This window comes from Anopheles coluzzii, chromosome 3, assembly GCF_943734685.1.
Source record: "Anopheles coluzzii chromosome 3, AcolN3, whole genome shotgun sequence".
NCBI lineage: Eukaryota > Metazoa > Arthropoda > Insecta > Diptera > Culicidae > Anopheles > Anopheles coluzzii.
The window spans coordinates 86,739,827-86,766,502 of NC_064671.1; the positions used below are offsets into that span (position 1 = coordinate 86,739,827).

The 26,676-nt window shown below is 45.2% G+C and overlaps 2 protein-coding genes across 14 annotated transcripts in view; both read left to right on the forward strand.

Annotated features, from left to right (window-relative positions):
• The window catches only part of LOC120958516 (uncharacterized), a 32,235-nt gene extending 9,269 nt beyond the window's left edge, over positions 1 to 22,966 (forward strand). For 2 of the 4 annotated variants that reach the window (XM_040381366.2, XM_040381367.2), the window contains exons 2-5: positions 574 to 755; positions 15,799 to 16,151; positions 17,027 to 17,439; positions 22,086 to 22,966. In XM_040381366.2, the coding sequence (XP_040237300.1) occupies positions 15,952 to 16,151; positions 17,027 to 17,439; positions 22,086 to 22,750 (1,278 nt within the window). In that variant the 5' untranslated portion in view covers positions 574 to 755; positions 15,799 to 15,951 and the 3' untranslated portion in view covers positions 22,751 to 22,966. The remainder of the gene's footprint in view (positions 1 to 573; positions 756 to 15,798; positions 16,152 to 17,026; positions 17,440 to 22,085) is intronic. The other 2 variants (XM_040381369.2, XM_040381368.2) reach the window with 1 other exon arrangement.
• Positions 22,967 to 24,862: 1,896 nt separating this feature from the next.
• LOC120960211 (uncharacterized) overlaps positions 24,863 to 26,676 on the forward strand; it is a 30,571-nt gene continuing 28,757 nt past the window's right edge. For 4 of the 10 annotated variants that reach the window (XR_005752298.2, XM_040384260.2, XM_040384261.2 and 1 more), the window contains exon 1: positions 24,875 to 25,044. The gene's annotated coding sequence lies outside the window, so the exon portion shown is untranslated. Of the gene's footprint in view, positions 25,076 to 25,214; positions 26,668 to 26,676 lie in introns of those variants that run through there. The other 6 variants (XM_040384256.2, XM_040384255.2, XM_040384251.2 and 3 more) reach the window with 6 other exon arrangements.

The following is a 26,676-nucleotide window of genomic DNA, read 5'->3' on the forward strand; positions in this document are numbered from 1 at the left end:
AAATTTTCCATCGTGCTGCGAGTGTACCAGGGGCGGGTTTTCTTTCACTCTTTCACTCGCCATTTCGGCCAATCTGGCAGGGTGGCTTTTTATCGGTATCAGTACATAATTCGTCGATTGTTTGCCAGGGAAGGTGCGCCAGCCAGGCCGTTGTGTGTGTGTGTGGGTCTATTCATCAAACTCCAAATAGCGTTCCACTGATTGCGCCATTTTTGGGCTCAGAATGTGCGCATGGCGGGCTAATGCGTGAAGAAATTATCATGAAAAGCAATAGACACAAACAGAAGGCACAAAAAAAAGCAGATCGCATTTAAAAAACGCCGTATGGTGTGCGCGCGCGAGCGCAGTGAGAAGATGGAACGAAATCAACAACATTCACCCCCAAATGCGTGGGGTGTGGATATGCGGCTCTGGCCCGTTTTTGGGGAAAAAGTGAATGGGGAGCGATGCTCTTTTGGTGAATTCGTGTATTAATTATCAAGTAGCTGCAGACGGTTGGATGATCTTCAATGTGTTGATTTTGCTTTTTTCTTCTTTGTTTGCTCGCCTGGGGGACTTTCGATTGATTTTCAGATCGTTATCAGTGCGTCTCTTATGTGACCCGACAGTGACGGTATCAAAGTAGTGTGGAAAAAGACCCAAGCTGAAAAAGTGGTTAGAAATAGCGCCTAGCTTGCAGCGTTAAGAATGTGACCGGTCCAGTGTAAAAGTGCTTGGAGCGAGAGCGAAACGCAACAAATCAACGCTATACCAAGGTAAATCTTTTGTTCAAAATCTCCCCAGTGTTTAATGTTGTACATTGTAAATGATGGCATGTTGATGGGAGATAAAAATCAAATAGAATTTTCCACACCTCACTGAGGCCTCAATTTTTTTTTGGGGTATGATGATGGGTTTTCGGCTCCAAAAACTCGTTTGACTGGCTATTTTAAATTCCATCACGACCGTTGTACGGTGTCACATTACAATCCCGCAATCAAACACCGAACCTATGGCATTGTGGTTTACGATTTTAGGCAGGTTTCTAGCTCTGCGGTTTGATGATCTAATCTGAAGGGAGGAATACACGAGTACCCAGCAAGATCAATATTTGAGCAACACTGAGGAGCAAGTGCAGTTGCTTCCGCGCACCAGAGGCACATTTGGGAGACATGTTTGTACATTCTTTGTGCAAAGCGTCTCAAGGTGACGCAATCTCATTTGATCTGGATGGCTTTTGGGTAGGAAATTTGAGTTTCAAGGTTTCCTTTTGCCCCCGCTGCAGGGGTCTTTTGAAGTCATGACATGCATGCTACAGCGTGAAATGAAGTTGTAGACTATTGCCTAAGGAACAAGTTTTGTTGACTCAAACATCATTATTTGTTTGGTGTTTGTACTTTATTAAAGCGCAGAGAGATCGGAGCTCTAGATAAGCTCATGCATTGAGTTTATTTACTTGTTTGAAGTGTCTTTGTCAAGTCCAAAATTCCTGAGGATACCAACAATTTACAATTGTGATCTCCTGCTCAGAATACTCCCATGCGCCATGCTCCATTGATTGGAACTAGAAAACAGGAAACAGGATGTGATTGAAGAATACCGCAATGGGAATAGCGTATGCCTTTCAAATGTTTCTTAGAATGTATATACAGCGCCTGAGTAATTTCTGGTTTAAACGCAATTGAAACTGTTGTAATGTGAAGCTGAACGCCTGAACAGTTTTGATGTCCATTTTATGGTTGAAAGAAGATACCCGAGTCACAGAACTTGTTGGTCGGACTTTCAAACCCCGGCGGGACTCATCAAATCTCTTTCAGTTGAGTGAAATGCTAATTATCGAGCTACTTTTCTGTAAAAGGCTTATGTATTGGACAAACAAAATATTAAAATGCTAGAAACCAATTTTTATAAGATTATAAAACTACTTCTATACGTATTCTTCTGATATGACTGAATGTGACGCAGTGATTTGATCAACTTTAATGGCATTACGAATTTTAGCCGTCAGATTGAATCGCTAACTAGAACGCACTCTGTGCTCTAGCGGTTTGAAAATTAATACGATTTAGATTTGATGTTTAAGGTCATTGTGGAACGTGTTGGCTTGAGCCAATTTAGCTCATTTGAAGGACGCATTTGTCGCGCATAAAGTTAAACAACAAGATTCCAAATGAACGAAGGTTATTCGACCGAAATCGACCGTTGATTTATGGTTGTTTTTAACGTAAGCTCAAAATAATAATGTCCAAAGGAACTTTAATAGTAACAAAGCAATCAAAGTTGTGTGCTTGTGTCGCTATGCGTGATGGTGTATTGTGTATTGGTTCTACTAGTTCTTATACGACATATTGTATGAATGTGACTCTTGCAAAACAAAACTGCATTTTGCTCAATTCATGCTTTCTTCACTTCCAATCGGACTCATTCCAGTAAGTGATTTAGAAAACCCGTGACAACGCTACTGCGATCAAAACAATACCTATTGGAAACCAACTTCAAATGGGGGTTTCGTTTCCATTTCCCCATTAGCCCTTTTGTGTCATTTCCAAAAAAGCACCCACCTTTCCACCGGGTGATCCATTTAGTGGCCCTTTTCTCCACGCACCGTTCCGATCAACCTTAGCCACAGCTAATGAGGTTATTGTCATGGCGCTGGCGGTCGATTTCGAGAGCACCTTTCTCTGCCCGTTCCCAGTTCTGGCATAAAATAAAAGCAAACGCTTCGGACATCGGAGAGCACCGGCGAGCTAATTTATGCCAAACACCTGCCGGGACAGATCCGCCGCTTTCGCCACCGGGTTGCATTGTTCGCTATCTGATTTCCCATGCTTCCCATGTGGACCGCCCCAAACCCAAACCAAACGTTCGGTCACTATCAAAACAATCCACAGCAGTATCAGTGCGGAGATTCCTTTCTTTTTCAACAAAACGGAAAAAATACAGCCGCGCACAAACTGCAATCGCGGGCGTCACTTTCACTGATTTGCCTCGTCGTTTGCCTGCAGATCAGACCATCAGAAGAGGAGGTTGGTGGTGGATTCAGTCGCTGAAAACAAGCTCCCGTAGAACCTCTCGTGCGCTTTGCGTCAGAAAATCAGTCTCCCACTTTTGCCAGCCGGAGCTCGGGGCATGCTTTCTTTCCGGGACCGGAAAGCTTTGTCGAGGCCTTCGGGAGGGAGTTTATTGATATGCCTACATGGCTGGGGCGAACGGAGGCTGGAAGTAAAATCTTCGCGGCGTATGATTCGGTTTCGTTTTCGGAACCGATGAAGAACCGGTTCCGTAGAGTCGGCAGCACCAAACACACCGGTTTTGAGGGACACGGGAAGGTTTTGAGTAGTACATTGATTTCCCTCAAGCCTTTGAGTGCTGAAGCTTTAGGATCTGGGGAATTAAATGTGAAGATTAAATTACCATTAGGTTAGGGGACAAAAAGACCCACTTCAACCGCAAGTCACCAAAACGATGACACACACACACACGGAACTTAACAATCACAGGTACTCGGTATAGGGCATGTCTCAGATCTATCTGTTAGATTAGGTGTTGATGCAGCATCAGGCATCGAGCTAAAGTGGACACGACTACTGACAAGGAAATTTCTACATCATAATTATAGGCAAAAGTGTTTTCCTCCCGCAGCAGCGAAACCTTTCTTCGGTATAACTTTCTCCCACTGGGATTGATTTTTCAGCCCCTCGCGAAGATCTTTTATGCGCTGATGCGCTTGAGCCATCCATCTTTTCCCACTGCCACCCATGGGATCGAGTGCCGGTGTTGTGTAATATCTTGAATCTTCCTCCATCGCGGTGAAGAGGAAGCACCGTCTTCTCGATCCATACTGCCAAACGAAGGTGGCTGGTGGCGTAATCGACCCTAACCACCTCCTACTTGTTCGTATTAATTTACAAAAAGAAAAACTTCTATTCCGGCATAAGAGACGAACCCCGCCGGTGACCTTCGTTGACAAACAAGGGGTACACACTATTAATAAACTTCCCCGGTGGTGTGGTTTTCTGTGGTGCAGAGCGCAATGTGCTGACAGAACGTGGGTTTTTATGGGCCTTGTTGGGCGTCTGCATAATTAGGATGTATCATCATCACTCGCTGATCGATGATCGCGCCACAAGCTTGCCGAAAGCAAGTGGGCTGATCGAATGGGTTGGGCAGACGTAAGCTGCCTGCTCAACGTTGAAAACTCGTGATTGCATGCTTCCGAGGAAGGGTGTACACTGCTTCAGTGTACAATCTCGCATCGGAACGGGTGAAACTTATCACAAAATAAGGCTGAAAGAACGCGATCTCGCGACCGTAGCTAATTAATCATCGGCAACACGTAATCCCGCTTGTTTTGCGATCCCGTCACGCGATCGTCAGATGATGCTAGATGAGGAGGTTAACAGTAGAAAATGGGGATTACCCTGCTCTGCAGTGCGTGATCGCGGGCTCGGCAGAAAAAGTTACATGCCTGAGGTTCGTCGCTTGCGCAGACGACGCGATCTTTCGTTGCTTATAAAAGTCTCTCAAAAACAGTGAAACAATCTGCACAATGGTTTGGAGGGAATGGTAGGCAGGCACGCAAAGCTCGCGCACGTCGTGTAAGAATCATAATTGCGTGTTTTGAATTCGAACGAACACGAAAGCAGTAACGAACGAAACAAAGACATCGGCATTACGGGGCGGGTAGCGTCGAGCGCGCGTTGAACGCGATAAGAAAGGCCACTTTCTGCGCACTTCCGTTCTTCGAAAACACGCATATATCAGGGAAGGGAAGTGATAAAGGGTGTGCACTTATTGGTGATGACCTTTTTACGTTGCCTTCATCACTCGTAACCGCCCCCGTGTTGCGGTGTCGTTTTACTCGTTGTATGGTGCATCGGGCTTGATTGCAGTTTTCTTCCCGTTTCTTCCGTCTCGTACGTACGTGCTGTGCTGATTAATTTCGCCGCCGAGAGGAAATGATCGCTCCGGACTGTCGGGCATGTCTCCGCGCGCGTTATGGAAGCGCAGTAAAACTATAGTGCACACGAGCGTCATAACACCATACGTACGTTTATATTCTTTCCATTCGTCGAATAAATGGCAAACCGGTAAAGAGCACGTGTGTATGTGTCCGTTTTGCTATTGTTATGATCAAAACATTTAGCCCAAAAGCGTTACGTAATACTATTTTATAGGCTCTTCTTTTGGACTTCGCCTAAAAAAGGCTACAAAATGTAACTTCAAACCATTGGGAAGAGACATGTTAAAGCAATTGGACGCTAACCACTTGCCCAGTTTGCGAAAACCGAGCTAATTAATTTACATTCGCCAAATAATTAGCTTCCGGCAGGCTGGTTACATAATGCAGTGTCCCTCTCCATCATCCCGTTCTGCCTTCCCCCCGTTTGGCATTTAAACTAAATAATCACTTTATTGCCCCGACCAGCCAGCAAAACGTTCGTTCAGCTATCCAGATACAGATCGCTGCGGCGTCGCGGGCTGTAGGTAATTTGACGGTTTAATGGGGCCCTCGGTCCTGAGACTTTCGGGTGAGAAATGTTCACACTTTCGCATCGGTTGTGGAGTAAACAACAACAAAGCAGATGGCAACATTAGCTTCCCCGTTCTTTCGCTACAACAGATGGGATGGATGGGTAGCGTCTGGTGGCAGTGGCAGTTGCTATATTTCTTTTAAATCTAATTTATGACAGTTTAGTTGCCTTCTCTCTTGTCATGGCTTTCACTGGAATGGCAACCACGGGGATAGGGTGAGTTTTTTTTTTATCGCCAAAGGTTTTTTTTATTGCTAAAGCTTTATTGTCTCAACAGAAGAAGCTGCCACAGGGTTATGTGTTTGTGGTTATTAAATTAGATTATTTATTTGGGACAAATTTGACTGCTGAAACGTGTTTTACTGTTTAGTAGCTTCATCGTTACGTTTGGTTAGATGTTGTTGCCTGTTTCTCCAAGCAGTACTGTCACATAATATCAGATAAGAACGAAACAAATCCATCTCTCAAACATGCAAAAGTAACTCATTAGCAATTACTGTAGCCCATCATTTAAAATGATTTGCATCTTTCTCGAACCTCGCTGATGTTTTCTCAGCTCTGCCAGTCGATAAGATCAACAGTTTAAATCACTTGTCACAAAGCTTAAATGACACCTACACCTGCTGGCAGAGAAAGGCAGAGGGTTTCAGCCCCAGCCCATCAGTAGGTGTGGGAAAATCGTACGCTCGCTACCTTTCTCTTATTCAAAAACTCGACTTGCCGCTTCGTTCCAGCCCCGAAGCGTTTAATGAAGCATTTTCTAATAAAGAATTTAAGCTATAGCTTAACTATAGCGCGTAAGCTTTCTGATAAGCATTCGCGTGATGGGTGGCATTTTTGCGTTCCCCTCTGCGTGATTTATACGATCGCTTATGTGCATGCAAAAGCGCATCATTTAATGTATCACGTGCAGCAAACGTAAAACACGTAAAGTTCATCCACAGAAAGTAGCAAAAGTAGCGAAGGGAAAATTGTTTCGTTTTTCCAAAAAAGAAGCAGTCATTTAAAACCATTTCGTTGTTGGGATTCATTTTCCCTCCCCACTCAATGCCCACTTTCTTCGCTAAGCGATCACTAGCTAATGAGCCGACGAAGGAGGAGGAGGAGCAGGACGTCCCATTTGACCGGGTGAAATGGTGTGGTCCGTCGCGTTTGCTTCAGCTGTACGCGGATATGTTGCTCAACGCTCAACGGTTGCGTCTTGCCGACACATTTTCACACGCGGGCCATAAACGGCCGTCCCTCCCGAAAGCGGGGAGGGAGAAGCAAGAAGGATGCCCTCGAGAGCCATCTTTCGAGTGGGCGCGCGTGTGTGCTGAGTGTGCCGGAAAAGGGAGGAAAGTTAAAGTTCAAAATACCCTCGCACGAAAGTCGGAAGTCGGAAAATGTGTGGCCGCCGCCGGGGGGGAGAGCTGCATTTGCGACCGGAAGCGACTTTCGGCTTTCCGGCGGGCTTCTTCGGTAAAGGGTGACGTGTTTTTATTGCTGTTGTTGTAGTGTTAGTTTTTGTTGTTGTTGTTGCAAAAGGTCGCAATACGGCGAAATTGGTAAAAGAGTGACTGTGTGGTTTTTGGATAAGCGACGAACCCGCATCGCGAATGTTTTTTTGAAGCTATCAGGGTGAATGACTTTTGAATGTATTTACGTACATAACATACATTACTTTTTTGTTACATTAGCGTTAAATTTCTTCTATATGTTAGAGTAAGCTTTAACCAAAAAAAAAAAAACCGTTTGTATGACAAATTTATTTCATCTAACGCAGTCTCTCAAACCTCAAACCAGCAAATGTTGATCCAAATTGCACTCCTCTTTTTTGCCCCTCAACCATAAACTAAACGCTTTCCTAACACACAAACGAGCGCACCCTTGGTAAAGAAAACACTTTCCCGCCTGCAATCAATGTCACACCTCGGTTGACAGGTAGGGAAAGGTGCTACTGCAGTTTTATCACATGCAAGTGTTTTGCACAAACGATCGTTTACCGTATGTGTGTGTGTGTGCGCGACAATTTGTTGAATCGTTTTCATTGTTCGTCTGTCTAATATGGGGGAGAATGAAATGCTTTGTTAAATGTCACTGTGGCAGCGAATGAATCGTTGTTTTCACCGTTTTTCCACCTGAGCGAACGACACGCGGGCGTGAATGAGTTTTGCAAATACATACACCGGCACAAAGGAGATGTACTTTTCGCGCGGTGACCCTTTGTGGTGCTTTACCACACGAATTGCTGCTAGTGTTTGTTTACAACTACTGGGCTTAAGATTCACCGGTTCAAACAAGCGAACAAACAAGCCCGATGCTCTTCAAGGTGACCAATTGCATCTTTCTTGAGGGGTACGTTCGATTGCGCATTGAGCAATGAAAATGTATAGATGGCCGGACAGGAGAAGAGGGTGCACACGGTGCTCAAGTGTCATTGAGCTTACCGGAGAGGTTGTTGGTTTTTTCTTGCCTTCTAAGAGCGAGCGTATAAATTTGTAGGCCAAGATCAGCGTGACAAAGTGACTCAGTGGCTGGCAGTACTGGCTGGGAAGGCACACGCTGGATGGTACATTGAAGAAGGTTTTGCGACACTTGCACAAACTGGGTAACCTTCTCGACTTTAAACCCAACACGACACAAAAAACGGTATACGTGTGCTTTGTTTTATAATTTATTTCTTTTTTTTGTGTGTTTTATTTATGTTTTACCGGCACACTATACAGCGCTGGGAATCGATTGACGCAACGTCCAATTGAAAGACAACACCGTTGTTGGGGGGGGGGGGCTAACATGGGAGACGATGCGGCACGTGTCAACTGTACAGTTGACTACGCCAAACGTGCGCGCAGTATCAAGGTTTTTCGTGTGCTTAAGGGTTCGTCGCTTGAAACACAGCTGACCCAAGCTACTGCTTTTGGAACGGTAAAACGAAACAAAACCCCGGACCTAGAGTTGTTTTGGTTGTTTTTGAAGCTAAGTAAGTACCGCTTTTTTTTCCGCCGCGGGCATCGATTTTCTCACGATGTAAGAAAATGTAACAAAAGTATCATTCTGTGCTTTTGATTCAATTCTGGGAAGATTAAAATAAGATTTTTTCCTCCTCCCATTGCTTTTGCTTGGAGCTTGCGAGGCTTTTCGTGAGCTAAAACGGTACAGCGGGACAAGTAATCTCATTAATGCACCTGCACACTGGGGAAGTGGAAGCGATAGAAGCGGCTAACGGCTCAATTAGAACATCCGCACAGGCCCCGTGCTGGTACTGCCTACTTTTTTGTGCACCGTAGATAGGAAGGAAATGTTACGTTTTATTTAGGAATGGATAAGACTTACGAAGCGAGGTAAAATAGCTTTACCAAAAAATGAGACGATTAAGACATCCATTTCTCACCCAAAAGAATGAATGGTGGACGTGTTTTAGTTGATGGGAGTTTTTGTTTATGAATTTGAATAAAAATGATGATTTGGGCCATTCAAAGTAAATGGTCATTGACATTGAGAATCATAAATGATAGTGTTATGATAGTCAATATCTCAGAGAGAGTGAGAAGGATTTTATCTTCTACTCGTGGGTTCGTTGCTTTATTATTTTTGAATATTATTGAAGTCTTTAGTTTTTCTGATTAGATATGAGCTTAGAAATGAGTTCTATGCATTTTTAAGGCAGTTTTGATTCTTGGTAAGGACCAAATTGGGTGAAAATCAGACCAGTTGTACCATTATGTATGTATTTCTCTACATAGTTATACAAATAGTTATGTTTGATTGGTCTTTTATTACAATGACTGAGGAACATAAAAAAGAAACCTTAATATCAGACAAAATTTTCAAAAAGAGTAAAATTCCACATTCTCCGGTTCGTCGCTTGATGGTTCGTTGAAGTCTTTCGCTTTTTATTGTTTGTATGAACTAAATTATGATTTTTAAATGAATTGATTTATTTTGGAGCTTTTATTATTCATAATCCCATCGAGCCAGTAATGCGACATAACGCTTGCGGTAACGGTTTACATCACCTACCACCTCGCATCACATACTACGGCTGACCTGTGCTGGGGAATTCTCATTTACCCACCCCTACTGATTTCGTCCACGTAACGACGATCAAACAACATTACCGTTTGTGCGAGCACAGAATATCTATGGCGTTGTTATCCCTCATTTGCCACCGCGGCGGGTCATACGCAAAGACGACGGTTGCGTTTCATAGAATAGATGGCTCTAGTTAATGCTGCGCTCGATCGGAACGTGGTTGGAATTCGCATACGAATAGCACGTTGAAGGCTGAAAGTGCCGGCTCATACCGCCTCATACATGATCGGCCGGGCCATAATTGTGCAACGTGTGCACACAGACACAGACACACACACACATTCGTGGTTTATTAAGTGCGCCAAAAACAACAATACTGCGCACCGGCCCTTTTGGCAAGCCGAGCGCGCGCGCACTCGCGCAAGACCTCGTTCTGTTTGAAGGAAAAGCCAAACGATGATTTGATTGCTATTTTTCGTTTCTATGCATTTTTTGGTGTTCGTGACTTTTGCGCCGGCATCGCTTTGTGAGCACGTGACCCTCTGCACGGTGAAAAGGGCCGTCGCTCGTTTTAAAAACGCCATTATCTCCCGCTGTGCCTGTGTGTTTGTGCGTGAATGCAGTGTGAGTATCAATGCGTGCAGAAGGCCGAACCGGCCACGATATCAGTTTCATTCGCACGTTTATTGATGCGCATCAATGTGCACGCGACCTTAACCGAATATATTGAAGGGTGCGGCTCTGGATTGCGTGAAAGGAAAACAAACGCTCGAGCAGGAGGAGGAGTAGACAGACACTCTCTCGATGAAGCAATGGTAGTTGGGAGAGGGAGGGCGCGAAAACTAGGTGAAGCCCTCGGTAGGTTAAACGATGCGTTGTTTTCCGTTTCGAGAGGGCCTCTTGGGCTGGATGCGTTTTAATGACCAACTGATGGGTTGGCTACCTCTGTCAAGTGCAGCTTTTTGCTGTTGTGAAATGCGTAGTGTCGAGTGTTTTTCCTTCGGTTCGGTTTCGACCTGTACAGAACCCGCTTGCATTGCTCGATCGATTCGCCACTTCAATTGAAAGAGTGAAAAGCAATCGTGTTCCGCTCGTAAATGGTGTCAAATTTGGATACCGAACCGCAGCAGCGTGCATATAAAAATGAAAACCCCAGTCCCTAAAATTGATGGAAATAGGGAAAAAAGGAAAGCTTTGGGGTTTTTGTGCACATTTTAAAGGCCTTTTAAGCAGAACTACCAACCGAAGTAAATGGTATCGATGAACGGCGCGTTTTAGCATAATGATTTATAGCTCGCGATAGTCTTCCGAGCTGAATGGTATGGTATTTAGCACTCGTTGTGGCTAGATTTCTGACTCACTCTCGCCTGGCTCTATCTATCTGGAGGGTGGGCGAAAGAAGCATCTGACTGCCCAGAAACAGTGGCAGAGAAAGTCCTAACCGCCCTCAACGTTTTGCACAAAAAAAAAGAGCACTCCGCGCCAATTCGTTTGTCGAGAGTGCGGTGGATTTCACCGGTGGACACCTGGCGTGTTGGAAGCGTTTTTTTCTCTCTTCTTGATGTTGTGCGCGCTATCAATGAATGATCTTGAGGCGGTGAGGTTTTTAATGTTGCTTTCTTTGCATATTTTTCTTTTTATTATGGCGCGTGTACAGCGTGGGTGCTTTTGCAACAGATAGAATGAAAGCGGGAGTTAGTAGCGAGTGGTGAAATGAGATTCGAAGGGTTTGTAGGTTGCGATTTTTTGCTGATAAACCTTTTTCTGACGTGTTTTAAGAGGATCGTTGAACAAGGTTCAGCTATCTGGTCGTGATTATCATCCAGAAGTAGTCTATATATGGAAGGATGTTTCCGTTACTACTCGATGTTGACGATTGCAATTTGAAATCGATTAACAATTTTCACATTTGATTTTAACTTATTTCTGTATACCTTTTCAATAATGGTCCTTCGTGCCATGTTTCAATGTCTCACAGGATTCTAATCTGATTTAGTAATTCAAAGATTAGCTGTTAAGGCAGGCCTACTTCAAATTTAATTGTTACACCGATAGCATCCCTGATTGCAGCAAATCTTACATACAGTTAATAGTGTCAGGATAATATCAAATATTCCATAAAACAGTCATAGTTGTTATATCCTACCATTACTAAACGATATCTATAAAACAATCTTACAAAATCATGCTGCAGAACAAAGCTACTACCGCAGCAAACATTTATATAGCTCATCTTGTACAAAAAACAATAAATTAATTGGTAATGTCAAACCACTGCGAACATCCGGCCAGTAGTCGGTTCGGTCGGTGTCTTCAATAACAACAAAAAAAGAAGCAAACTACCTTCATCCATTCCCTCCTCCTGCAGACGCATGATACGACGGATTGACCGGGCGCCGTTGTTGCGCTTTTCTTCTTCTAATTGCTAAACGATTCGCAGTAAAATCGAGCAACCGATTCGCCGCATTGATTAGCCGGTAAAACGAAACTAGAAACGCGCATCGAATCAGCCTGTCGCCGACCAATGTCACCCGCCGTTGTGTCGCGCTCTCCAATCGCTCGCGCAGCGCGCATGAAATCGCGCACGGAATTGCTCGGAATGTGTGTGTGCAGCGTGAACTTGCCCGCTTTTCGCTTAATCGCTCGGGGACTTAAGGGCGTTCGGCTTGATCGGGCGATGAAAATGGCAACAGCGGAAAGTTTCGAACACGCATTGGTGGTGCGGTGGTGGGAAGATTACGCCAAATATTCACCGGTGAGCGTTGGTTTGTGGATTTATTTTCAGTTAATTTTGGGCGCCAAGCGAAAAAAAAGCAGCCCGATTTACTTTCGCTTTCCCCTAAAAGCGAAAAAAGTAATGTCAAACGCCGAAAATTTACACCGAACCCCCCCCCCCCCCCCGAAACACCGTTGATGATGTGAATTATGGTGCGGTTGATGTAATGAGCACGGCATAGTGATGCCGGTGACAGGGCACAGAATCGGTAAGGTAACGCCTTAAACCGCAACTTTGCCCGATCGAACGATGATGGTGATTTAATTTCACTTGCTCCTCGTACCTTCCTCGTTCCACCGACCCATAAAGAGAGAGCACAAAATCACGTTAATATTCGTTGCAATTATTTTGGCGGGACGCGGGTCGGCTTGCGCTAAATCGTGCTAATAACTCCGGAAACTGCATCCAACCAAACGCGGAAGCATTTGCGTGTGTGTGTGTGTGTGCCGCCTCCCAAACATATGATTATTTCGGCGCATTAATTGCTGGCGGGTGTAATTACATGTGCTGTGCTCGGTTGATTACTATCAACCTTTCGGGCGAGCTTTTGTCGCAACAGTTTTTGGGTTGAAAATCGGTCGGCTGTGAAATTCGTTGTCAATAGCCAGGCGCAGTCACTCAAGGGGAAAATGACGAGGAGTTTCAGAGTGGTATGAAAAAAAAGAAACTAATAAAAGGAACATGGGTTGTGGGGATTGCGCAACCGTCTGCATAAGGGTTGTCATATTTAGGACGTTGATGACAATTTCATCGCGGCGGGAAAAGCTTACACAACGGGTAATCATTACTTGGATGATGTGGTTTGGGCTGTGTGGTATCAAAACGGGATTAACACTACTCTTTGAGGGTGCTTTCTTCGTTGCTGGTGCTGGTTGGGCTGGAAACTTTCCCGCTAATGGACATGTAGCTATGTAATTTTGTTTAAAAGGTACCTTTCTGTTGGGTGGAGTTGTTCAAACATGCATCATCAGCTACGCCGTATTACTATTTAATTGAATTGTGTGTCATAACTTTCCCAGTAAAAAGATATATGTAGTTTAATAAATTTAATATGGGGATAAAAAATAAAGGTAACACGTACAAAAAATCTTAAAAATGAATATAACATGTAATGAAACAATGCCTGATAACGGAAAAAATCTCATATCAAACATTTCAAGTAAGACTGAGCAATCAAACAAATTAAAATCGTTAACTTTCTCATTGGATACAGATTAAAAAATGCTTTGTCGGGACAGCATATCTGAGCTCAGTACAATGTTGGAAAAATACATAAATATGTGAATTGCATCTAAAACTGTACCGTAAAGCTCATAAAGTTTCTTAATTACCATATCTTATTTCATTGTTTATTTCTCTTTCCGATGCAATCTGCATGCATCTATTTGTAAACTGTTATGTTTCAAATTACGCACAACAAATTCCGGACATTCGGCACGTTGTTATTGAATTTCTTGATATCCAGTCCCTGGCTATCAAAATATCCAGTCCCTGGTTCTTGATATCGATTTTTAATTTTAATTAATTGCCATGATGTACTAGAATAAATTAAAAATGTGTTTGACCCTTAGCACGCCTTGATGGCAGAGGAAATAAATATTTTTCTTCCGAACCACCTAACAAATTTGTGATTTATTGCATAAACATATGTTTTTATACAGTTATTAAAATAAAAAAAACGATAGTTGAAGATGTATGTGACAAACACATTAATGGCTGTAAGGGAAAGACCGTCAATTCGCGTAGCAGTTCTTCGGTTCTATTCATCTACGAGTGCCAGAGAAAATCAGTACTGAAACCCGTCAAGACCGTCATTCTGTCGATCTAGGAGGACACCGACATCCAGAATGAAGTGTCCAGACATTAAAATAAGTTAAAAACTGAAAAGGTGTAGTGTGTGTGTGTGAATTTGAAGATAATAGACGAAATTTTGAGGCTGTCTGGAATGCGAATCACAACGTCCGTAATTTGACATATGAAATCAAAACTGCTCGGAATATGAATCAAAATCTCGTTGCAATTTTTTGCTTATTTCTAATGTTTGGAGTAACATTATTGGATTTTTTATGTTTTCTCAAATGTTGAAGGTTTGCTTCAGTAAAATGCGCTATACAGAGGTTTGACCGATTAAAATTGAGTTTAATTAGTAAGAAAATATTGAATGCCAAAAATGCCTTAATTGTCCGCAATTCGAAGCAATACGGTACATAGGTAGAATGTATTGCTATCTGTAATTTTAAAGTTTTTTTATGATTGATTTTGAAGACCCTCTGTGTTACCAGAATGATCGCTCATCTTCTTTTCATTACTAATAATTAGGTTGCATTTGTCACACGTCACATTCATCATAACTTGAGCTATTACAATCCCCAGCCATCGTTCAAGTAATGTGTACAACATTTTAAACACCTTCCTGATGGGAATTGCTTATCTGATCGTTAACAGATGTTCACATCCTTTAGATGCCAGCCAGTTCCACTTCAAAACCCGTCCTTCGCTTAAAGCGCGAAACCTCGGTATTACAACCGTTGCTAAAGCTTTGCTGTGTAATCGTTGCGTCTGTTTGATGTTGTTGCTGCTGTTGCTAATCCGCTTTTTCTGCACGCTTTGTCCGTCCCTCTTGTCTGGTTAGGAAGGGAAACACGATTTTCTCCAGTTTGCAATGAGTGATCTTTTTTGCAGTTTTCCAGATTCACCAAAACTATAGCTTGCGTTGGCGAACACACAGGCTGGTTTTCAATTTCTGACCATCTTTATTTATTTTTTCCCGCTCATCTCGTCGGAAACCAACCTTACTGAGAAAAGGAAGAGGAAGGAGGAAGGGAGGAAAGATGTAGCCCCACGCATGTCCAGCATCATCCACGGCTGTGTTTGGCCTGTGCAGAAAACGTTGCGCATTAGATGCGCACATGAAAATAAACAAACCGAGGTGCGCGCGCGCCCGCGCTCTGCGAGGTTTGCGCTGTCGTTTTCGAAAAGGCGAGTTTTGCGCCTGGAGAAAGTTGTTGAATATCGTGTTTTTTGTTTGTTTGCCTCTTTGGTGCGGAGTGTTTGCCAAGACGCAGCTGCAACCGCCCGTGGTGGATGAAGTGGGTTCATCGACGGCGCTTGAAAGGTGCGTGTGATGCGTAGCGTATCGTCGTAATAGAAGATGAGAACGAAGGAGTGGCCCTTGAGGATCGACAAACAATCGTTGAAGCTGCACCTAGAAATGGCTCTATTGGCTGGGTGTGTTTTGTTATGGTTGTGATATGTTCTTACTAAACATTTGATGCGCTTTTATATTCTAATTTGCAACGGAAGTGAAGAAGAGAAATAGTATACAAAATTATGATATTTTTATATTAGATGGCGTTGTTACCTGCTTTTTAAGACAATTTTACCAACCGAGAAACATGGGTTAAAGAATGTTCTCTACAAAACATACAATATGTAACATTTGTTTCAAGTTTTTAATCCTTGCATTAATGTTTATCCTTATCTTCCTCTTTTCAGCAACATCTCGGGAACGTCACGCCACAACCGGTGATCTTCCCCAGCCAATTCGTTTTAGAATCACCCTGTAGCTTCTTACCGCACCACGAGATATAGAGCAACCTGCACGAAATAAGTCTGCACCAAGCAAAAAAAAACAACTACATATCAACCATGCCGGCTTACGCTGGGTTCGACAGTTTTGGAACGTCCCGCCGGACGGCCGAATCGCTGTACTACACCGCGAAGGAGTACGACTCGGCGGAAGAGTCCGACTACGTCCGGCGCGCGATCTTCGAGGACGGTCCGAACACCATCTTCAATCGGCGATATGTCGATCCGTGGGATATGGAGAACTATGTCTACATTCGCAAGTAAGTGAACGGAGCGCGCGTTGAGAAGCGAGACAAGGCACATGGACAGTGCAGAGCAAGTGTTTCCATGTTCTACGTAGAGAGGCATCGGGGTTTGGTGAAGAACGGAGGCATACCTGTTGCATAAGGCATATCCTGCATCAAGGTCGCAATCGGAATGAATAATATGCTAAATTTAATTTGCATCTTCAGGCGTCTAATTGGCGTCCGGCGTCCACGGGGTAGTAGAGCCGAACGGGGACGGCGCGCAAGGGGACAAGGTTAGATACGTTATTCGTAATGGCACACGTTTACAAAGCACATGAAATGGTGTTTGCTGGAATGTGTGCTTCCGAGCGAAGGTTTTTGCTGCTCTTCTACAAGAGGATAGAGAATAAAGTCGCTGGACACAAGCGACGAACCCATAAAGTTGAAATAGTTGTTCCTAAGGAGATGCATTTTTCATCCAATTGCATTACCTTTCCTTGTACGTTAGGTTTTATTGTCCAGAATAAAAAAAAACTCTCGACATTCCAAGCAGTCCCCCTCACTCATGACACTGCACCGCTCGTTGTGGATCACATTTTAATCACCATTCTCGTCCGGCCGTTGCTTGTACCGTTTGGTCTCATGTGAGGCCTGTGTGACTTAATTAATGGCTCCGTTAAGCGTAGAAACCAAGCGTCATCGTGCGGACCCGGTCATCTCTCATGCAGATGAGGTGCGTCCGATGGCAACCGTCATCCGGACGGCTAAAGCTACCGTGACGTGCAAACGTCTATAATTCAACACCTTCCCTCCACCAGACTGCTTGGATGGACACACTGCATGCTCTGATTGGTTTTTATCTTTCTTTTCTTTCCTCCTCTCTCTCTTTCTTTCCCTCTCACACACAGACAAGTGATGGATCCAACGTCCGAGTCCGAGGTACCGCCGTCGCCCGCCGGCGAACCGATACAGTCCAAGTTCTACTACGTGCCCGGCGAGCTGAACGGCAGTGGGTTGGAGTGTCGCGATTGCTCCAGTGCCGAGCTGATCGATCCCGAGTTCGATCCCGTCGCTCGTGGTGAAGACCTGGAGGGTCAGAGTGTCGTACTGCTGCCGGAGGAGGAAGATGCACTCGATGGAGAGAGCCAGCACCACCGTCAGCAGCATCCGATGGTGGGCGACGAGCGGCCGAGCGAGCTGGAGGACGAGCTGAACGCCGAGGACGACGAGGACGAGGATGGATTCTACACCGAACGATACGATACCGTTATGGACGAGGATAGCATCGGGGGTGATGAGCATGTCTACAGCTCATACACGGGTAGGTTCCAACTTCCGGAAGGCGTGCGCAAGTTCGATTCGAACTGTTAATCGAACCGGTTACACCGTTTTCCTAAACCGGACCCGCACGTACCGGATACGGTGATTACTTCCTGCATGTTGCTGCGAGTCCCCTGGGGAGGAAAAGGTGGTCATTTCAGCAAACATCAGGCTTGCGGCTTTTGCAGCGTTGTAAAGAAGTGCCGACAATTAGCTCTGGAAGGGTTTTTTTAGGCCTATTTCTATCCCTCCGCGGGGTGGCCGTTGTAAACGTAGAAAGTGGAAAGATGACCTCCTACAGTGTCCTGATTCGATTGCACCAAACAGCGATTACTGTACACACATGTGGTACAGGGCATTCTTCGGAATGACTTTCCCGAACAGTGCGGTCAGAATCCCTCCCGCTTGGTGCTGCAAATAGATAAGTAGGCTTAGACCTCAATACGGCAAAATGGAGGGCAAAACATTGAAAAATATGGCACAGATTTCAAGTGCGTCTTCGATTGTACAGCCATGTACAGCGCTCTATATCGGTCACCGAGCGGGATTCTTGGCCCTCAAGGAAGCTGCGCCACATACTATTGGGAGGATACAGGAAAAACCTGTTGGTTTAGTTTTTTATTTCGCTCCCTCTCTTTTCTATTCATTTCCAGTTTTCAGCTCCAACACGTAGGAAAGCCTACCGACGAGACCTTCTCCAAATGGTCTCATTCTTGCGCTAAACGCGTCAACTATTAGTGTTGTGGCGGTAGGGCAAACATTGAGAAGAAAAAAAGTCCTCGATATTGCAATGTCCAACCGAGGGCCGAAGGGGTTTAGCCACAGCGGCATGTTGACAAACGGTTTGGCGTGTGTTTAGCAGCTTAGCGTGGGTCGCCTCGGTGGTCGTTATGGTAAATTACTAGTTTTCCATTACGATATTGCGGACAGTGCCACCCAGTGCTGCGCTGCTACGCTGGATCAATGAAGCGTGCAGTGGATCGGAACGATGGCTGACGTTTTTGTTGCGCTGCTTTTCTTCCCGTGAAACTGTTGCCGTCCATCATTATTGGACATCGAAACTACCGTTTGATGAACTGCTTAGCCAGAGGGGAGCTCCATAATTGGAGCTTGTTTACTTATGGCGAGCCGGTTGTGCTTGCTTTGCCGGGGCTGCAGCGAGGGAGTATGGTGGTAGCGTTTCCAATGCGCGTTCTGACGCGGGTAATTAGAATTTCATCATCCCTGGTGGGTTGTGCCTGACGTAATGCGAAACGGAACGAAATGACCCAAACGTACCCAAAGGACCATAGAAAGGGAAAGCCGTGTGCGCACGTGTGTGTTTTTTAGCTTAATTCTAGCACTATGTTACAAACTTTTTTGAAGTAATCCCCTGATTGACTGTATTAGTGTTGCTTTTGCTCCTGCTTCACCTTTGGTGAGGTTTTGCTTTTACCAAAAATAAACACCCAATCGCTCGAATCGGGGAGGGTGGTCTTTACCACCCCGGGACCAATTGCAGGTTGCGCGGTTGCGTCTGCGTAACGACCTCGTTTCGTCACTGCTGGTGGTAGCGGATGGTGGAACGTAGGCCCGAAGACAGAGAGAAAGAACCTCCGCACGATTGTGGACACGGTCCCCAGACGTCAATGTTTGTAAAATAGCGAAAATAGTCTTTACATTTGTGAGCCTTTTTCCTGGTTCACCTATGGGATTTTTTTTATTTGAACGGTTACATTGCAATGCTTTGTTCATTAATCAATCAGCGTGTCATTAGCTTTGGTTTTGGCACCCTCAGACGTCTCGATGTGACCTCAATCGATCGAATCGATGTTATTGATTATTGGTAAAATCACTGTTGAGTTGCGGTTGAGTCTAATTTTGATGTATTCATGTCGGATTAAATTGCTGCTTGAATTATATTGAAGAACTGCCTTTTCCCCAATTTTTTTTTTTTACTCTTTTCGTAAAATGTTGCCTTTGGGTGTCTTTGGCTTTTAAACAGGTGCTCTGTACGTTTTTTGGAAAAGATCTGGAGTTTATTTGAGTAAGTTCTACCGTATAGAAAAGACTGAGACTGGCAGTCGTTATAAGGATATTAACCTGATAATTCAAACATTGTATAGGTTTTTTTTTAATAAGAATATTTAAAATTCCAATTCATCAAAGATCCTTGTTAAATCTCCTTACCCTTAAGTCGTGGAACGATATCATGAAGATGTCAAGGTCGCACCTCAAGTCCTACAAGATGTTTTGTTACCAGATGTTTTGGATATCCAAGATCTCATACGTAAGATAACACTATTTAAGAGAAAAGTGAATCTTGTGAGAGAGTAATTCATCTGAAATTTTGGATTGTTTTTTTTGATGAAGATGAATTGCCTGTCGTTAAACTTTAAACTCAGGAATTTCTTCTGCCCCCAAAAATACGTAAATAATGTCTTGTGAAATTATTTATTTTAGTGAAATATTACCACCATCAAGGTAAGATACACTCTTAAACCTCTTCTCAGGCCTCAAAGTATGAAGACTTACAGTCAAACTTCTATCTGCTTCTACAAAGCTGCAAGAACGTGAGAATGAACTTCTCGGGAAAGCTCCCAGCTCGCACAAGCGCATGGTTTGCGTATTAAGATTAACCATTTCCAACCGCGAGAGAGTGCCCAACGAGCGATGTTTTTAATACTTTAAACAACTAAAAAGATTGAATTCAAAATGGTATTTAAAAGAGGCTACGTCTACCAACCACAAAAAAGAAGGTTCGCCGCATGCTTAGTTTGTGATGATCGCAAGCACGTCAGCTGTTCGTTGGCGCGAGATTTGACCCTTAAGCTTGGGTCTTAAGGTTTGGAGGCTCTTGATTACGATTAAATAATGCATAATCATCACGCAACGAACGGGGGAAGGTAGTGGTTTTGTTTTGCGTACGTTTGTGTTGTTGCAAGTAAAAAGCAAACAAAAACAACTGATCTACTGCTCGTGTAAACGTGCGCAGCCTTCTTCAGCCTTGCCTATCGTCGTTTCCTTTCCATTCTTCGTATGACGAATTCAAATCATAGTTACAGGCAAGAGGCCACTACGCTTCCGAAGCAGATCCGCTACAAGAATGCAGCCGGAAAGAAGAACCTGTCCCCTCTTCACCTACGACGGAAGGGCCTTGCCACAGTGCTACGTTCGCTTGGCGATAGGCAGGGCGTCAAAAACCTGCCCAGTCGCCCCTAGCCAACGGAACTTTGACCAACATAAAACGGCATGTCTTAACACACCGTGCTCGTCTAGCTCGTATGAAACCTCGACGTACGAACGAGTAGTTTAAAGCGAAAACGGGCAGGCAAAACAAACTCCACTGCTGGTTGCTGTTTTATAGGCAACAAGTACAAACAACGCGGTGTCTTCACATTTCTTTCCCATTTCCTCGTACGCGCGAGAGGTCTCGGGCGGTCGGGTTTCCGCGTTGTTTGCCGGACGGGTCGGTACACCCTCGGTACGGTGCGGTGCGGTTTTGCACTTTACTTTCGTTCGCTAGTCGACGAACCCGACGACCGAAAACCCCCGCCCGGATCCGAAGCTGGAAAACGGGGTGGGTTGTTCCAGCCTTTCGTCGTACGCCGGACGCACCGGTTACCGCATTTAGTGTGCGATCTTGCCCCCGTACGGATGGTTCGGACCGTTTTTGTGTCGCTCGCTCGCTCGTTTCGTACGTTTTTGCTGCAGGATCCCTCACCTGCGACGTAAAGGGCCAATGTGTGGCCTAGTGTTCCAATTTCGCTCCTACCGCTGAGGGCACACGAGAGTCGCTATCGTCGGCGGCGTGGAATGCTGCGGGAAAGCAAACGTGCAAAGACAATCTCCGGCCAACCTATCTCGCAACGGGGTGCTATCGCAGAGGAGGAAGTCGATCTGCACGCGTACAAGGGTGCACTGCTTTGTTGGGTGCCATTGTGGGGCATAATGTGTAGTTAAGGCAGCAGTCGGCTGTCAGTCAGTGTCGAGCAACATAGTGTGAAGACTTCTAGCGCGAGTTATTCAAATTCAAACTCAACTCTGAATGTGCGACCGGAGTTGCTGCAAAAGCGTGCATAATTGAGCTGGTGTTCACGACATGTTCGAAAAACGGCCGGAATTAGTTGTACGGGTGCGATGTAAGTTGAAGTTGCTGGAATTAGATCCGATGGGAAGCAAGCGTGGTGACGGTTTTGTGCGTTAATATGATAATTAGAGTGAGCAATTATGAGTCGACTTTTCTTGTGTGAAAAGATGGCAATTGTGCAAATCCAGATCGTTCCAGCATGTTGAGAGTGGCCCTATTTTACAAGCCCGCTTTGAAGGTCACAGCTCTCTGTTTTTGGAATCTCTTTCGGATCATTAAGGAGGTGATCTGGTTTTGATCGTGCGTGACTTCATTGGTGACTTCCATTCTGAGAAAGAAGGCCATTCGATAAGATGTTTAGCAGGTTCTTTACAATCACATTGTCCCAAAAGTGGTTGACCTTTAGTGATGTTCATAAGGTCCTTTCTTGTAATGTCCAGAAGAAGTGTTGGTTTCAATAGGTTCCTCAGAGTAGCGATGGAACGATATTAATACACACAATTGCGTAATTCAGGGGGCGAAAAAGTGACAGAAATTAACAAGTTTATCTCTCTTGTTTTACTACTTTTCCCCTCCAGATCTGGAAACGTCATCGACGGAGCAGCCAAGCTCGTGCGACAGCTCGATGTCGGCGCTGCGCCTGCACACGCCCGGCTTCGGCAAGAGCGCTTCCAGCCGGCGCCCGATCGTGCTGCCGAAGCCGCTGCCCCAGCTGGAGTTTCCCGGGCCGCCGTCGTACGAGTACTACGAGCCGAGCTGCTGCTACATGCCGCTGCCACCGCCACCGCCGCCACCGCCTCCGCCGGCACACTTCCATCACGCTCACGCTCATCATCATCATGGACATTCGGGGCTCCCGCTCGGACCACCGCCGTCCGTCACCGGGACGATCCTGTCCGACCAGCACAACTACTACACGCTGAACGATTGTCTCGAGTGTGCCCGGCAGGAGGCGGAACATGTGCCGCTGTACGCGACGACCAGCAGTGCCGGTGGGCTGGCCGGCCCGCCCGCCGGCAGCCCGACGAGGCGGCGGTCCCGCAGTGTCAGCGTCGTCAGCCAGAGTATGAGCATTGCTAGACGGCCGAGCCAGATGCTCGATCCGGCCACCGCGATCGCGATCGCAGCGACCAACGCTAACGTATGTTACACGCCGCAACATTTCAGCTTAAGCAAAAAGGGTCTGCTGCAGATCGACTACTCCTGCAACTGGAACAACCTGGATCGGTACATTGCCAAATGATGATAGGAGGTGGTGGATCGCACCAGAGAAGCCGTAGTGGATAAGTTAATTTAAACAGAAATAAACTACGATACTACCGGTAGGCGAATGGGGGGAAGGTTTTGGCGAGGTTAAATCGCTGGACAGGTTATCTATTAGGTTCGCGGTGTTGAATCAACTAGCGAATGAAGTGTATGAAATGTAAATATCATTACGACAAATAATTGTTCTTTTAAAAAAAAATAGGGGCTTATGTCGGCTTTTATTTTTTGTATCCGAAAGATATTGGTAGGAAATAAAGTTAATAAAGTTTTACAACCGATGGCTATCTTGTATGAAGTTCCATGGAACAGCTCCAAAAAATGCCGTCTACATAGAAAAGGGACAGGGATAGATGAGCTTTTTCTGGAATAAGCGACAGCAATCGGTAATCGATTATGTCGGCAAGGTTCTGAGCATTGACGAGACACAAGGATATAATTGGATTTTAGTGACCATAGTGACCTTATTGATTACCATAGCAGGATAGTCAGTCCTAAGTATGGGGACACGGTCTATCTGGAGTTAGAGCCCATGACGGGCATGTTGTTAAGTCGTACGTGCTGACGACTATGCCACCAAACCGGCCCCAAGAAGGGTATAGTATAGAGCTATTATTTGCGCTCTGAAATAGGATCACTGCTTCTCAGTGTGACACTGCTTTTGCTGACAATATATCACATTACATTACATTACATTAAAATGTATAACAAGCAGGAACTGAACATATTGATCATGTAATTTAACTGGACAACAAGACTTTGCAAACTAATTTCGGAGGCTTTACTACGAAGGGTACCGGCAAAGATATTTAAAACAAATTGAATTCTCAGATACCCCTGCAATCCACGGGCCAGATCAAGAGAGACGGATTTTGAACCAAAGTGAAGACCAAAGACGATAATGAAGCTAATACCGGCTCTGAGCAAACTTTGGTTCCGATTATGAAAATGGTCCAGAATCCATATTGGAACTGATACTGAGTCCATACCGGTTCTGAAACTGATTCCCAATCCTTAACGATTCTGGAACAGATCCTGATACCATACCGAACCTGAAATTAATATCATACCCATCCGATGCCCGAAATTGATGCGAATCCCATGTCGTACCTGATTCTAATACTCTACCTATATGGATCCAGAAGTTGATTTGAAACCCTTATCTATCCCGAAAATGATCTTCAGCTCATACCTATCTAGGAATTGATAATGAACGTCGAATTGATTACTAACCCATATCCTGATACTGCTCCTAGACTTACACCGATCCTGGAACTGGTCAAAACCCCGGACTGAACCTGACATTTATACTGTAAATAGTTAATGTAACTAACCCGTATCGAACCTGGAATTTGTACCACCCTTATACAATTACTGGAACTAATACCGAACTCATTTCTGCCCTGGTATTAATCCCCAAACCTGTCCTATAATTGATTCTGAACCGATATGCCATGGAAATGATTTTGAACCCGAACCGTTCCTGTAATTGGTCCAGATACTGCTCCCTTTTTTACTGTAGTTTTAATATCGTACCATAATGTACCTCTGTCATGGAACAGATCCTAAATCTGTCCCAGTTTTCGATCCAAGACAGTACCTACTCGGATTCAGTGATTGATTCAGCCACCATTACTACTCAAATTACCATTACCGGCAGCTGTAAAAATAAGCCAGTGAAGCAATCAAAAAATAACAAAACTATTGCGTGCCTTTTACTGAAATTAATATGGCACGCAAGAAGATTTTTTCTGCCGATCAATTTTGCGCAACGATCAATTTGTGTTTAAAAGCCGTGTTGCCAGCCATACCGCACAATGTTATGTATAAACCTTGTTCGCAGCACAAGCCGATCATGCGCGTTAAGCGGTGGCCACATGAAGCAACGTTGTAGCACACAAACAAAAAGAGAAAATAAGCAAACAAAATTCACTTGAAAGAGATCAAACAAAGGGAGTACGGAGCAAAAGAGCCAATTTGGTTGTTTCTCTTCTTTAAAAAAAAAAAAAGATTTATTTTCTGTCAATTATTTCTACTGTCAAAATCAAGTTGGAATTTCTCGCTTTGGCCGCGGCTCCTTCATTCTGTGTTTTCCATCTGTCAAACGACGAACCTCGGTCGGTTTCGGTGGCAGCTCTTCTGCTTGGTCTGTGCGCTGTGTGCAAAGTTTTTCAAAATAATTCCTGCCTTCCGTAAGTTTAGCTCGCCGTCGACGGTAGCTGCGAAATCGGCAGCAGTAGAAAGAGAGCAAAACACAAAACGCACCGAGCGAAGGTACGCATTTCCCCGTACACGAAATTCGAAGGTATCGTCGAAGTAGAAAAAGAAGTCGATCGATCGCGTAGGTGGCAACCAGAAATTACCGAATCTACGGTTGTGGGGGGGGGGGAGTGTGGGGGGCAGGAAAAGGCAAAGTAAAAGAACTGTGGATGTATACGTGGAGGAAGGGGGAGGGTTGTGGGTGGGTGTCGTTGCGATTGTGGTATTCCCCTCCCCATCCGCTCCCGCATTGTTACGTCCCCAGCCCCCCCAACGTGACACGTCGGTGCGTTTGCGTTGTGTGTGTGTGTGCGTGTATGTGACCCTGGCGTGAAGGAAGTGAAATGAGCGGTTTAACCCAGCCGTGTGTGCGTCCCTCCACCGAAAACGTTTCGCAAGTGGTTTTAAAGTCAGTGTGTGTGTGTGTGTGCGTGTGTTCGTGTAAAAGTCGATGGGGGGTGGAGATGGTGGACGGTTTTGGGGCACTGCAACAGGTTGATGGAAAGTGAACGAAAATTAAATCAGCTGAGTGCGTGCTAGGCACGGGGCGCTGAGTGCGTAGATTAGCTCGTCTCGTGCGCGTAAACTGGAAACGCACGGCATGGCTCTGTTGCGCTTGCTTGATTTTCTGTGTGCTAAAAACGCAATTACTCTTACAACAAACCCTGTCTCATGCAAGCGTAGAGCAGAGAAGCAGCATACCCCGTAAAAGGAAAACGCAGTTTGCGCGGTCCTCCCCGACCAACACCAACACAACGCACTTGGTCACGCATACGCACTTTGCGCAACGGCTGCGTGATATGGACGGACAAAACGAGCCACTGTTTGTTTGCGTCTGTGTTCAAATAATCGGCTGCGTATGGCTGCGTGTGCATAGGAACGGCGACGACTGCAAGAAGAAAAAAGGGACACGGCAGCAGCGCCCTGCGTATTGGGTAGCTGTCGCGTCGCTCTGTGTGTATTCGGCCCTGCGTATCACCTGTGCGCCTGCGCGCTGCGCACCACCAACTCGTCGCCATAAGCCGTGGTGCGGTAGTGTGCGTGCGTCGTACGTCATTGAAGCGGCACCAATGTTTTTCGCGTACAGTCCACCACTACACAGAGCCAGAGACAGAGAAAGAACACTATACCTCTCTCGCTCTCGCGCGCTCTGCCTTCTTCTACCTGTGCGCACAGCACCGGCGAAGGTTGCTTTGGTTTCCTTTTTTCTTTCTCTCTTCCCTTTATTTGTGTCATCGCGTGGTGCGGTCGGCCGCGCACTTCGCTCTAGCGGTCAGTTTGTATCGGAGCTTACACACACCCGTATCGTGGCGAGGAGTGTGTGCGGTTTTTTGCGTTCGCTGCCGAAAACAAGGATTAGTGCTTATCGTGCGACCGTGCAGTGATAAGGCACACATTTCGTAAACCTGCTTCCTCGCTGTTAGATAAACGTTTTACTGCGATTAAACTAGCTACAGTGAAAATCAACCCAAGCCGCGCACTAGACAGAAGAGGGCATTGTGTAGTAGAAGGGTGCCGTTTTGTTATTGTTGTTGTGCTATTCCTGTGTGGGGAACCTACCTGCTGCGATTGACAGGTCGGCACAGGTTTATCAGCACACAGGTGTAACCGAGGTAATTGGAGCAGGTGAGCACACAGGTGAGCGAA